The 13,680-nt window shown below is 39.8% G+C and overlaps 1 protein-coding gene across 4 annotated transcripts in view; it reads right to left on the bottom strand.

The window, feature by feature from the left end:
* The window catches only part of Unc5d (unc-5 netrin receptor D), a 535,933-nt gene that overhangs the window by 183,165 nt on the left and 339,088 nt on the right, over positions 1–13,680 (bottom strand). For all 4 annotated transcript variants that reach the window (XM_021169824.3, XM_021169825.2, XM_029480897.2 and 1 more), the window contains exon 4: positions 12,995–13,098. In XM_021169824.3, the coding sequence (XP_021025483.1) occupies positions 12,995–13,098 (104 nt within the window). The remainder of the gene's footprint in view (positions 1–12,994; positions 13,099–13,680) is intronic.

The raw sequence follows: 13,680 nt of genomic DNA, 5'->3' as shown, positions 1-13,680 counted from the left end.
AGAAATAATTGCCAATGGGCTTAGACCTGGAATCATGAATATAAATAATAGAACAGAAGTATTATTCTTTTGTGGTATTAGGGATCAAATGAAGAGTTTAATGCATGGTAGGCAAGCTCTACTCCTGAACTGTACTCCAGCCCAAGAGGAGGAAATGCAAGTTGGTTTATAGATGCATATGTATTCATATATAATAATTCTCCCTTAGAGTTAGATTTAGTTACTCAAGTTCAAATGTGGTACAAAAACATTAAAAGAACAATTCCAGGAAAAATTATTCCCTATGTTTTAAACTGACTGGTGATAGTGTGATGTTCCACTGTGTCCTGTCTATTTTGTAAACCACTGTGTCTAAGGAGTCCACGATGAAAATGCCATCTGCCCGTTAGTCATTGGGTCATTATTGCATTTATCCAATCAACCATCACAGGAGTGTGGAGCTAATATTCAAGTTCAGCATCACTTTACATAATAATAGGTCTAAAGCACAAGGTTAGTGATGTTGACCATTTGGATGTGCTAAAGAAAAGCCATAAGGTACAAGTAAAAATTTAGAAGTTCAAAACTAAATAGGAAAAGAAAATTAATGCATGATGAGATCCCTAAAATCTATTGTCAAATAAGTGCGTTTTTTTTTTTTTTTAGAAAAAGACCAAGACAAGATGTATGTATGTACGTATGTGTGTGTGTGTGTGTGTGTGTAGGCATATATATGTACACATACACACATATAATATACATACATTTTTACAACTACACATTATTAAAATTATCCTACTTTCTTATTGGTTGTTTTTGTTAATCTCTTACTTTGTCTAAACTTCTCTTATTTATGCATATATATAGTAAAATAAAATGTATACAGGTTTTGAAACTACATGCCTTCAGGTATCCACTGATTTTATATATATATGTGTGTGTGTGTGCATGTGTTTGTGTATGTATATATAATATAAATTTATATATGTGTATATATAATATCATATATGTGTGTATATATAATATACACACACATATATATACATATATGTGTATGTGTGTATATATATATATATATATATATATATATATATATATCACCAATGACAAAAGATTTTAAGCCAGGCAAGGACAGGCAAACTCTCTACCTATGCTTAAGATAGAAGGTGTGACCACCAATGAGGCGCTTTTATGTAACGGCTCTGAAGTCAGACTGTCCCATAGTGGTTCACTCTGTAACCATGTACTTGAGTAACTACCTAATACCTTGTAAGCTTGTAAGTTCCCTTATCTATAAAACTGCCATCCCTCCCTCTGAGAGCTGTTGGGAAGATTAGTGGACACATGAAATACAGGTAAGCTGCATTGCAGTTTTCCAGTGAGTATACACAGAGAACAGCCGTAATCTCCAGATCTAAAAGTCAAAATGTACCAAATATAAACCATTTCTGAGAACTGGGGATGGAACCTAGGGCCACACATGCTGTGAAAATGTTCTACCACTGGGCTCTTTCCAGACATTCAAATAGAGGACATTTGGATTACCAACATGACAGGCCAAAGATTTTACAAAATTATTAAAGAGAATATATAAAATTATCTTAGGCTTATAAAATAAATATAAAACAAAAATTATTGTTATGTTTAAGTTGACTCCCATCTCCATGCTATCTCATTAAATATATTCAATAGTAACAATAATGATGATAATAACATAGCAAATGTCAGTAAACCCAAACGTTGGAAATTCGAAACCCTTTTTGTTTCACACATTGTGGATAAAGGGACCCCTTTTGTTCATTATTTTATAAGGCAAGGACACCAACACACACACACACACACATACACACACACACACACACCTAGATTTAAGGATCAAATGAACTTGATATAACTAAAATATAAACTGTAAAGTTCTACTCAAATTTAAAAGTGTATTATTATATGTAAAATTTGGCAGTAATTCATCTGCTTGTCCAATTTTGTGTTATCTACTGAGTGGGTGGGGGGGGTTATTGGAAATAGTGATTTTTACTTTCTGTCCCCCAAGGGATATTACTTTGAGGAACTATGACACATCGGGATGAAAAATTAAATACAATAGTTATAAATCTAATGAAAAAGTATTCAAATCAATACACTATAAAAAACATATAGAGGGAAGAAGAGAACACTTGACAGGGTCACCCCAGTTAAATCACACATTTTTATGAAATATCAATTGGGGTGTTATATGGATTGAAAGTATCCTCCAAAGGATGATGTGGTGAAGGCTTGATTGACAGACTATGTAGAGGTGAGACTCTGGGAAAGTAATTGTATCGAAACACACTGCTCTAATGGATGGATTAACACACTGTCTGATTAAGCACTCCGGTGACTCTCATGAGGCTCTGGAAGCTCAGGAAGCTGGCATCTGATGGATAAAAGGAAAGGATTTCCCAGAAACATGCCTCTGAAGTTGTCTTCTAAGTCTCTGCTTCTCAGCCACCACCTGTGAGCAGCCTCTTCTACCACCCATTCCGGCCACCATGCTCTTCTGCTTCCTCATAGCATCATGTCCATGAAGCCAGAAGACAGCCGACCACAGCTTCTGTATCTAGGAGCCAATGTCAAGACAAATCCTTTCTGCTTTTATGTCATGTTTCTGTTCCAGAATGGCCCACACAGTGCTGACTGAGCTGAGCAAAGAAGAACTAGGAGGCTGGTAGGTAAGGAGCCAAATGAGACAATGTAAGTCAGAGATGGACAGGATGACGAGGGAAGAAACAGGACACACACTGAGCATAGGGACAGTAATGTAAGAGAGAATGAAGCACAGTGGGAATAAAGAAGGCCCTTGGGTACATCTGACTATGGCACTGGGCAGAGCTCAAGGCATGCAAAGCAAGGCGACAATCTTTGGCTTTACTCCTTGCCTATGACAATGGCCATTCTAAGAACCATGTTTAAGTTCCCCTCCCAAGGAATCTAGCAAGAAGGCAAAGGAAAACAGTTACAAACCAGGAAGGTTCAGGTGCCTGGTATTTTCTTCTGCAAGGGAAGAATGCTTTAGAATTTAGGATATGGAAGTCAGCGCAGCAACAAGGTTTGCATGAGTATTTGTTAGGGCGGAGGGTATCTGGACTAAAGACATTCCATTTTAAAATAACTTATATTAACCTCATGTTCCCATCTCTCTTAGAACAGTGGGTTTTTTTTTTCTGGAAATGTTTTCAAAGGACTAATTTCCTCTCACTTAATTACCAGTATTTAACCAATTCAAACATACTCTCTCCTTTAAAGTCCATTAGGTTTTTATTACAATATTATACATTCTAATCAAATGCGGTTTCCTGCAGAGGTCCTTGTTGTCAGTCTCCTCATAGCCAAGTTTATCTGAACTACTAGACATTCCTTGTGGTTTGGCTGCACCAAATTAGATTGATCATTTATACCCGAGGCTCACTGCTTCAGAATGTGGGCACCTCACCTCACATTCCTCTAGTCAATTATTTTTCTAGTCTTATTTTTTTTTTTTAAATAAAATCCTCATTCCATAGTCTGTTTGATAGAGGTTAAACACAATAGTCTGCTGACTCTTGTCTTAAAAAGCCTGATATCATAGGTTCTCTTTTGGGGTTTTATGCTGGTGAGCAAATTAGTAAGAGAGGAACCTTTTATTCAGAATGTTCTCACAGGAGAAGAGCAAGGAGCCCCTCACTTGCAAACAGCTTGGTGCCAATCTGAGCAGAATTATCAAGACAATGGGAAGCCACAGATAAGGCATGGTTCTTCACAGTTATGCATCAGAAATAATGAAAAATAAGGAAAGGGGCACTAGGAGCTTGCAGTACCTAAGCCTCTAATTTTATAACAAAATAAGAGATATGTAACAATTACCCTTTGATCCCAGACATTTATGTTTGTCCAAAGTCCTCTTTCTGATAGCATCCTGAAATTAATATGGCCTGGCACACATGGTGACATGGTCAGGTTCTTTGTTCTGTTCATCAACTCTTCCCTGGAAAGGACTTTACTTAAGAATATTAGTCCTGCCCAGGACCTTTCATGAGTGGTGAAGAGCCAGGTTAGGTTGCTACACAGACAGAAGCAATAAGCAATCATATCATGGAATAGGTACAATTGGCAACACCAAACCGTTTGAACACATGGCACATATCACAATAAGGAGGTTTGGAAGAGATGCATTCATCTAGTTGCAGAAAAACCTGGGGAAGTCTACACCCTTATCACTTCTTCCAATCCATCATAGTATACCAGGTTGACAGCTACCACCAAAGTGACTACAAGAGCCACTTCCTTGAGTTTTATTCAAGTGAGGAAAACTTAAAATGAAATTCCCAAACACTAGTAAAATTTGGCAAATAGCCAAGGAGAGGGTGATTAACAAGACTTCATAAGCAATTCCTTGATTCCTAGAAAGACAGTTAGAAAACAATTTCCTTTCATTAACCTCTTTTCACCTCATCAGCCCTTAATCTGGTGTCTAACGCCTGCATAGCTCAAGAGGACTTTGTCAAGCCGAAGTGTTTCACTGTGCTCATAGAGATCAGTTAATGGCTGACCCAGCTTTGGGCTGAGCCCAGAGAAGACATACTCCTCTTCAACGCTGCAATGATGTCAAGGCCTCAACAAGGCCCTCGACCTTGAGTTTTCTAATTCCAATATCATTTCTGACTCTTGATGAGACTAAAAACCAAAAATAGTTCCTGGCAGGTGAAGGCCCAGGGCTAGAATCTCTCTGTTGCTTAGCTTTAAGGCCTTAATTCTCAAAGACACTGAATTATTTTGAGCAGGCTGTTTACCTTGATGTGAGGAGAATTAGCCCTAGACACTAAGCCTTTATGGCAAGTTTTATTGTCCAAGGCAAATATAACCTGTTAAGATTTATAGGCTTTATTAACAGCAATAACCATTTTATAGCCAGCATCAGTAAATCAGGGTTTATTGAGAACTCTACAATTTTAATCTGTAGAAAACCATTAAAATGTCGGATTTTCATTGGACATAATTTCTAACTTTTATGAAAGATAGATTTTTCATTTAATTGGGGAGTATAAAAAAGTGCAGTGTGGGATAATGAATTGTTTTGAAAAGAGCAAATTGGTTTTTAGCAAGACAACAAGTGTCCAGCACTAAGGTTGCTATCTTTAGTTATAACTGTCCCAAGGTTAAGGTTAAGAGTAATTGTAATGACACGAATGTTCAAATATATCCAGCAATTAGGATGTGATCTTGAAATCTGGGAAGGCTCCAGTTATCATCTCTTCACTTCTCAGGTATTTGGTAAGAACTATGTATGGTCCGGTCCGTGTGATAATTTTATTCAAGCCAGATCAAAGGAAGTCAGGTGCTAACATTGAACTTTACATTAAGCAATCTTTGAAAGATGCTTTACTGGCAATGCCATCCCTAATACATCACAGGGGGAAGGGCAGGAAACAAGGTGGCCTTCATCAGTAGACATTTAATTCCTCCATGGGCAACATAGAAGAAGGAAGCTAGAAGCCATTCAAAGTGTCCTTCCATTGTGAAATGCCATGTCTCCCTCACGCTTGATACTCAGAACAGTGTACTGCAGGAGATTGCAGCTTTAATCTAGCTCCCTGACTACATATAGCAGGCCTCTATTTCTCTTTCTGAGATTTGATGATTCTTTAATTTTGAAAAGCAATGAAGGAGAATCGAGAGATGAATCTCTAGGGCAAGTACTTACCATGGAGTTATGAGGACCTGAGTTTGATCCACATAACCCAACAGGGTAGGGGGAGGAAGCTAGGTGCGGTGGACTACTTACTTGTAATTCCAGAGCTTATGGAGGGAGAGACAGGCAGATATATGGAACTTCCTGACCATCCAGCCTATTCAGGCCAGCACCAAACCAGTGACAGACACTAGCTCAAAAATAAACTAGACAGTGCCTGAGAGACAACATCTCAAGGTTGAACCCTGGCCTCCACATGCACACATATGGACATTTGCATCAACACATGAACATACAAAATAAATTAATAATAAAATAAAAATAAAAGAGAAAGAACCATAAAAAGTCAATAATGTCTGCCATTAATATCTAGGTTTTTTCTTCTTTGATGCTCCCCCACCAAAAAAAAAAAAAAAAAACCTTACAAAGAAATATTGTTTCCATTTTGCAGTGAGGAAACTGAAGTTGAGGGTAGGTGGTGACTTGCCATAGCAGTCGGTCATCATGGGAGAATTGAGTAAGAATCTGATGCCATTGGCCATGAAGTCTCCATTGCCTTACCATGCTGAGAGTCTTTGGTCTGTACAACCATTTTCATAGATCATCTATTAGCACTAGAGCAATAACTCTCTAATCCAAACTTCACAGTGTGCCCCTTAAAGCAAACCTCAGTCCTTTCTGATAACCTCTTTCTGTCAAGGGTAAGACCAAACAAGAAAGACAGCAATGAGTACAGAAGTTATAGGACACATTCTTTTTCTTCTCCTTCAAAGTCTATTTAAGCTAACCATGGGCATCCAATTCCTTTCTATAGCCTATGAGAGCTTCTCCCAGTCTCCTTACACTGAGGAAGGCTCCCTGAGCCTCAGCTCCAAAGCCTCCATCTCTCTGTACTCTGCCCCTTGTTTCACTGCTCGGTTACTGTTTCAGAGACTCACAGCCTGCACAGTAGATGTAGGGTTATGGGTAGAATGTTCAAGAACAGAGCAGGCAGATCTGTTCTCACTGACCCAAGACTCTCAAACTTGACAAAGGTTTAGGGAACCTCCTAACTACATGGTCTCATCACACTCATGTACACACACACACACACACACACACACACACACACACAACAAAACAAAACAAAACAAAACAAACAAAACAGAAAACAAAAAAAAAAATAAAATCCAGAAAAATAAGCAAAAACAACTACAGAAAAGACAGCTCAGCTCTGACCTTTCAGGTTAGTGTCAATTCTTGACTAGTAATCTGAGAGATCTGACCCAGTTATGGTATGACAGTTTTGAAAATCCTCTACTCTTCTAGTAATTTATAATCTTTTCTGCAGCTTAAACATATTGTTTGGTACAAGTAGGCACCCTATAAGTGGTGGCTTTATATTCTTATACAAGTCGCATATCTTCATCTAATGAATTGATTGGTATGACTATCTTACAGAGAAAGGTCATTGTATTAATTATATTTCTTGTGCAAACAAGACAGAGTCATGCCCAGAAAGTGACTTGAAATACATTCAGTGGGAGACTGCCCAGTCTACTGTGATAAAAGAATCCAGGTGATGTACCAGTGTCTCTGACACCATATTTCCCTTCAGTAAAGACATTGCATGCAGGGTCAGGGCATGAACCATGTGGTGGTACAGGGCAGAACATGGCCTTCTGTGGGTAGATATTGTGCTGGTTTGAATGAGAATGGCTCCCATAGTCTCATAGATTTGAATACTTGGTCACCAGAAACAGTAATGTTTAAAAGGATTAGAAGGTGTGACCTTGTTGCAGGAAGTGTACCACTGCGGGTAGGATTTGAGGTTTTTTTTTTTTTTTTTTTTTCTTTTTTTTCTTACAGTTATTTTTTTTTTTATTATGTAGTTTTCTCAATTACATTTCCAATGCTAGCCCAAAAGTCCCCCATGCCCTCCCCCCCACTCCCCTACCCACCCACTCCCCCTTTTTGGCCCTGGCATTCCCCTGTACTGGGGCATATAAAGTTTGTCTGTCCAATGGGCCTCTCTTTCCAGTGATGGCCGACTAGGCCATCTTTTGATACATATGCAGCTAGAGTCAAGAGCTCCGGGGTACTGGTTAGTTCATAATGTTGTTGCACCTGCAGGGTTGCAGATCTCTTTAGCTCCTTGGGTATTTTCTCTAGATCCTCCATTGGGGGCCCTGTGATCCATCCAATATCTGACTGTGAGCATCCACTTCTGTGTTTGCTAGGCCCCGGCCTAGTCTCACAAGAGACAGCTAGAGGTTTTAAAAGCCCATTCCAAGCCCAGAGTCTCTCTCTCGCTGCTACATGTGGATGTAGAACTCTCAGCTACTTCTCTAGCCCCATGTCTGTCTGGATGCTACCACATCTGCTGACACCATGGCAATGAACTCAGACCTCAGAAACTAAGGAAGCCACGATTAAATATTTTTCTTTTGTAACAGTTGTGGTTATGGTATCTCTTCACTGCAATAGAACACCGACTGAGACAAAAACTATGACAATCATGTGACCGACCAGTTTCCAAATACAGTACTCAGCTACTGCCATACTGTACAGTTAGCTACCATAGGACCATCCCTTTATTATATAGCCAATGTATACTCTTCAATCTGAGAACCACACAACGGATTCTGTTCATCCTGTGAGCCCATAGCAAGGCAGTATATAAACATAGCTACTTTCTTTCTCGTTTTCTAGTCTTCCTTTTCCCATTCTTCCTTCTTTCCAAGGAGGAATACAGAGATATAAGACAATAACTTCTGTCTGTCTTACTAGTCAACGTCAAAGAGCCATGCATGCTGGTGCTCAGAATCCTGCAGTTCAATGGGCAATCCATGATAAGTCAAGTGGGAAGCCTCCCTGCATCAAGGTAAAGCTAGAAATAATAGCTGGACTATGCAGCAGTTCACTTACCTACAATGCAACAAAAATTTCCCCATAGCTACCTCCAATACAAACCAAGGTCTAGTCCCTCTTAGCCTACAATCTATTTGTAAGCATTCTCCAGTTCTGACTGCTTCTTGAAACAGACCTGTAGTTTCATCCAGCTTAACTCTGAAATATACTTTATAAAGCATATATTATTCAAGCAGAAAGTGGGAAGCATGCAGGGCTGGATAGTGATTCCATTCCTCTCTTTATTTGGAGGTTGAGTCTTCACAAATGTTTGTGATCCATAAAATTAATGTAAAGGCTTAGTGGATTGGGATAGAACATAATCCACTAGGTGATGCTTTTATAGACACAGGAGTATGCAGATCCCCATTAATACAGAAAGGAGGTCAAATGTAAGCAGGGGCAGAGACTGAAGTGATGTGCTTACAGGCCAAAATCCAAAACAACAAAAAGAACAAAACAAAATAACAACAACAAACAAACATAAAAGAGACTGTTTGCAAATAACAGGAGGTAGAAGACAAGCCTAGCACAGATCTCCTTTTAGTATTCCCAGGAGAAAGTGCCCTGCCAACACATGGGGCTCCAACTCCTATCTCTAGAACTATGAGTTAAAAAAAAAAAAACAAAAACAAAAAAACCTAATATTTGTCATTTTAAGCTTTCTATGTTGTGGTTCTTTGTGACAGGAATTTTGGGAAATGAATTAAGGAAAACAATGCCTCCCCCTTTTTTTTTATAACCTGGAATAGTGACAGTGGAGGGTGGAAATGTCCACTTTTAAATGGACAATAAGGTACATACAACAAACTACATATTTGTCCTTCTTTCTTAACTCTACCAAATATCTATTTTCACTGTCATGGAACAGCCCTGCTCTGCTCATTTGGGTTATAGCTGAAAAGCACCATCAAGGGCAAATGAAGGGAGAGAATGGACTGAGCCAATGGACAGGAGGTGAGGAAAGGAGGATGGAAGGGTAACCTTTGGCACATCAAGGCAAGTCTAATATTTTTAAACATATGACCAGGCTTAGAAGCTGCTTGCTCCTAGAAACCAGCCTGCTATACCAGAATCTTCCACCAAGCTTGCACAGCATCAGAGCCTGCACTGTCTAGGAATGTGATGTGTAAGGATGCATGTGTGCACACCCACAGCCTGCTATACTTTGCTTTGTGCTGTTTGTTACATTTATCTAATTATGAATGCTATGTCTGTTCCCTTTATTTTTCCTCATTTAATCTACACCCTCAAAGTATAGATGGGAAGTGCTCAAGTCATTTGTTAGTACCTAGTACTGAACAAAAAGGAAACTAACAGTAATGTGCTCACTAGTCTTAGAGAATTTCTCCCCACAAGTCTGACAGACTCTCCAATACTCAGAGGCAGGGAGCTATGTTCACTCATATTCAGTAAATATTGAACATCTTATCATGAGAAGAGCTGTTTGGGTTTTATAGATTAACTTCTTCCTTGACAAATAAAGTGTGTGTGTGTGTGTGTGTGTGTGTGTGTATTTGTGTGTGTGTATTTGTGTGTGTGGTGTTGTGTATCTTAGTTTGGGGTTCTATTCATACAATGAATCACCTTGACCAAAATGCGAGTTGTCAGGCAACAGGGTTCATTAGGCTTATGCTTCCATAATACTTCTCATCATTGAAGTCAATCAGGACAAGAAGTAGAGCAGGGCAAGAACCTGAAGGCAGGAGCTGATGCAAAGGACATGGAGTGGTACTGCTTGCTGGCTTGCTCCTCATGGCTTGCTCAGCCTGGATTCTTATAGATCACTAGCCCAGGGATGTCACCACCCACCATGGACCAGACCTCCCACTTCAGTCACTAATTTAAAACATCCCCTACAAACAGATCATATGGAGGTATTTTCTCAGCTGAAGTTCCCTCGAATTGGATAACTTTAGTTTGTGAGTCAAGTTATTATAAGACAAATCAGCACAGTATGTTTGTGCATGTGCACATGTGTGCGTGTATATGTATGTATGTACAGCATGTTGTTTGGAAATGGATACCTATAATGGAATATATCCACTAAGTTACATATTTATATGTTCTTTTGAGAACAATTAAGGTCTATTTTATCAACTTATAAGAACACAACTATTGATATTAACTGCAGTAGCCATGGTGTATAACTGGTCTCCCGAATCTATTCCTTCCTCTCATATGAAATCCTGTATCCTTTCGCCATTCCACAAAATCTTGGTAGTCTCTACTGTTCAGTGAGTATTTTGCACAAAAGCTCTCCTTACACAAACTAAATCCAATAGGACAAGAGAAAACAGACAAGGCCAGTACAACATGAGTGATAAGAGATAAGGAAGGAACTAAAAGGAGGCTAAGACTAAAGGAGGCTAAAAGGAGGGTAAGTGTGGGGCAATATGTTCCAAAGTGTCTACAGTGAGCTTTGTCATGCATGTGATAATCTGAGTAAGCCCTAAAGGAAGAATAGCAGAGATTGACACTGCTGAACTTGGCATGTGCAAAGAACCTGAGGCTGAAGCATGACTGTTTCTACTGGGAGGGGGGTGGGAGAAGGTTTGCTTGGAATGTAGTAGGTACAGAAGAGGAGAAGTGATAACAGAAAGCCTAACACAGACGGTACCTATTCCCCACATGCACGTCGGAGACCCCTAGAAGATTTGAAAGAGAGACCATTATACAGCTGTGAGGCCTCTGTTAGGCCATCGATCTGAACATCAGTTTTCCTGCCTCTCAAAGGCCAAGGCTGTCCCAGGGAAATAATTAGGCTTTCCCCTAACAGTAAAAATCGACTCCTGAATTGCCCAGTTTAGTCTGGCATGCAGTACATCCCACAGGCAGACTGCTAACAGAGGACATTAGCCTCCTTCCCACCTGTGGCCCACATCCTGGAGAAGGTCTGCAGAGGCTGCATGTGTCTCTGCTGGACTGTCTGTAAAGCAGGATCCCCAAAGATGGCAAGGGGGCTGCAGATAATGATGATATGCCAGGCTGACCTCTGGGAACACAGGAGGTCCTAAGCAAGATGACAGCGTCTCCCATGAATGGAGTGTTCCGCTCAGGGGGCAGGATGCATGCTTTGAGGAAGTTGGCAGAAGATTGATATCTTTTTGTTCTACATCAAATACAAATATAAAAATAAGCATTTTCATTGCTAATTATTTCATATCATGCGTGGTGTGCTCACTTCAATGTTCAAGTCTGCTTATTTCATTTCTGGGAACCATCTGAGCCTCAGGAGCATCCATCCAGATGGATTTCTACCTAAATATGCAAGTCTCTGTGTGTTTGTGTATGTGTATGTATGTGCATGTATGTGTGTGCATGAGTGTATGTATGTGTTTGTATGTGTACACATGTGTATGTGTGTGTGTGTGCATGTGCACACTGTGTGTGTTTGTGTGTCTGCATGTGCACAGTGTGTGTGTTTGTGTGTGTATCTCTGTGTTTGTGTGTTTTATATGTGTGTTTGTGTGTGTGTATGTGTTTGTATATATGCACATGTGTGTATATATGTGTGTAGGGGGATGTATTCATGCCTTTTTCTTCCTTTATTCTTTCCCACTACACATCATACAGGTGTTTTAGCAAGGACAGGTGACAAATATTTCAGATTTACATTTTCTTTGTTTCCGTTTTCTTCTTTGGAGTCTTTCTATTTCTAACCAAAGGACCTATAGTTTTCTACCTTCACAGAGAAAAGCCATGGCTGAAACAGTTACTGCTAAGCAAGGGATAATGTTATACAGTTACTTTATATAGTCCTGAACTATAGCCTGCATTCTCTTGTTAGCTTTGTTCCCAGTCATTATGGTCAAGCAGACCATGTTTAATGCATGACCACAGGGTACTAATAGTCACACTTAAAGTTTCACAGTGTATGCTAGGGAGCTAGGAAATATACATATCTGGAGTCTAAAACTATTGGTGACTCTGAATTCTAGACGTCACAAAGTAGCTTCAGCATATGCCATAGTCCTGGTGTCAGCACAGAGATGGTCATATACTAAATATTCAGAAGGTGCATGGCCTATGAGCAGGTGAAGGATGACCAGAAGCCAACCATCCCTCCCACAGGCACATTTCCATACTTGTTAATACTCAGTGGTGACCCACAGCCACTATCCAAAACTGGGCGAACCTGACAGAACATAGGACAGATGATGCCTACATGACACCAGCGTCCATCCTCAGAGTCAAGGCTGGTCCATCCAGACTGCCTAGCAAAATTGTGTGAGAATCAGAATGCTGACAAGAGGCAGGGTTCATCCCCAGCTTTCCTCTTCATGATTTCTTCATCATGCCTTGCAAGGGAAACCAGACACCAAGAATTCCAGGTTACACTCTTTTTCCAACTCTTATGACATGGGCTTTTGTCTCACAAAGGACAGGACTGGCTTGGGACTGTGGAGACCTTCTTACCTCTGCTGCTGGAACTCCCTCTGGTGGGCGACAATGCAGCACGATCATGCCTTCAATAGGAACCTCCCTGCCTTGTGGATCTTGTTCAAAGTTTTTTCGTAAATCTGCAAAGAAGCACAAGATATGTGTGTAGGCTACATTGAGCTAGAATTGTCATTACTCCCATGTGGCCCCAATTCAATAAAACAGCGAGCTTCATGTCAAAAGTTAGATACACACAAATATGTCACTTTCTGACACTCCCCAGTTCTACTTTTCCAAGACTCATAAATGCACCTGAAATATACCTTAGCAAAATGGTTCTTAACACTTTATATTGATATGAAGGAAGAAAAACTACTCAGAGCCAAAAAAAAAAATCCTCATAATTTCATGAGTGTGTGCCAGTATTATCTGCTCGGCGTCTGATGAAATACTTGGCCTAATAAATTACCATCTGCAGCCATTATGAAGTTGAGATGCACATGAATTTTTTTGTTGTTCACTGAAGAATGCATTATTAATCTGTAACCTCTGTCATTCCCGTAACCCTCTGGGGAGCTGGAAAAGACAGTAATAGAGTGAGATCACCTATTAGTCTTTTTATTTGTAACCAGGGAGAAGGGGCCATAGCTAGTTTCAACAGAATCCATAACCTATCCAACCGGATATATAATTAAGAAATGCAAGGCCCTCTAGTCAAGCAG

Source organism: Mus caroli, unplaced genomic scaffold (genome assembly GCF_978045245.1).
Source record: "Mus caroli unplaced genomic scaffold, Mus_caroli_1 scaffold_10, whole genome shotgun sequence".
Taxonomy (NCBI): Eukaryota; Metazoa; Chordata; class Mammalia; order Rodentia; family Muridae; genus Mus; species Mus caroli.
The sequence above is the reverse complement of the archived record's forward strand: the minus strand, read 5'-3'. Positions and strand labels throughout refer to the sequence as shown.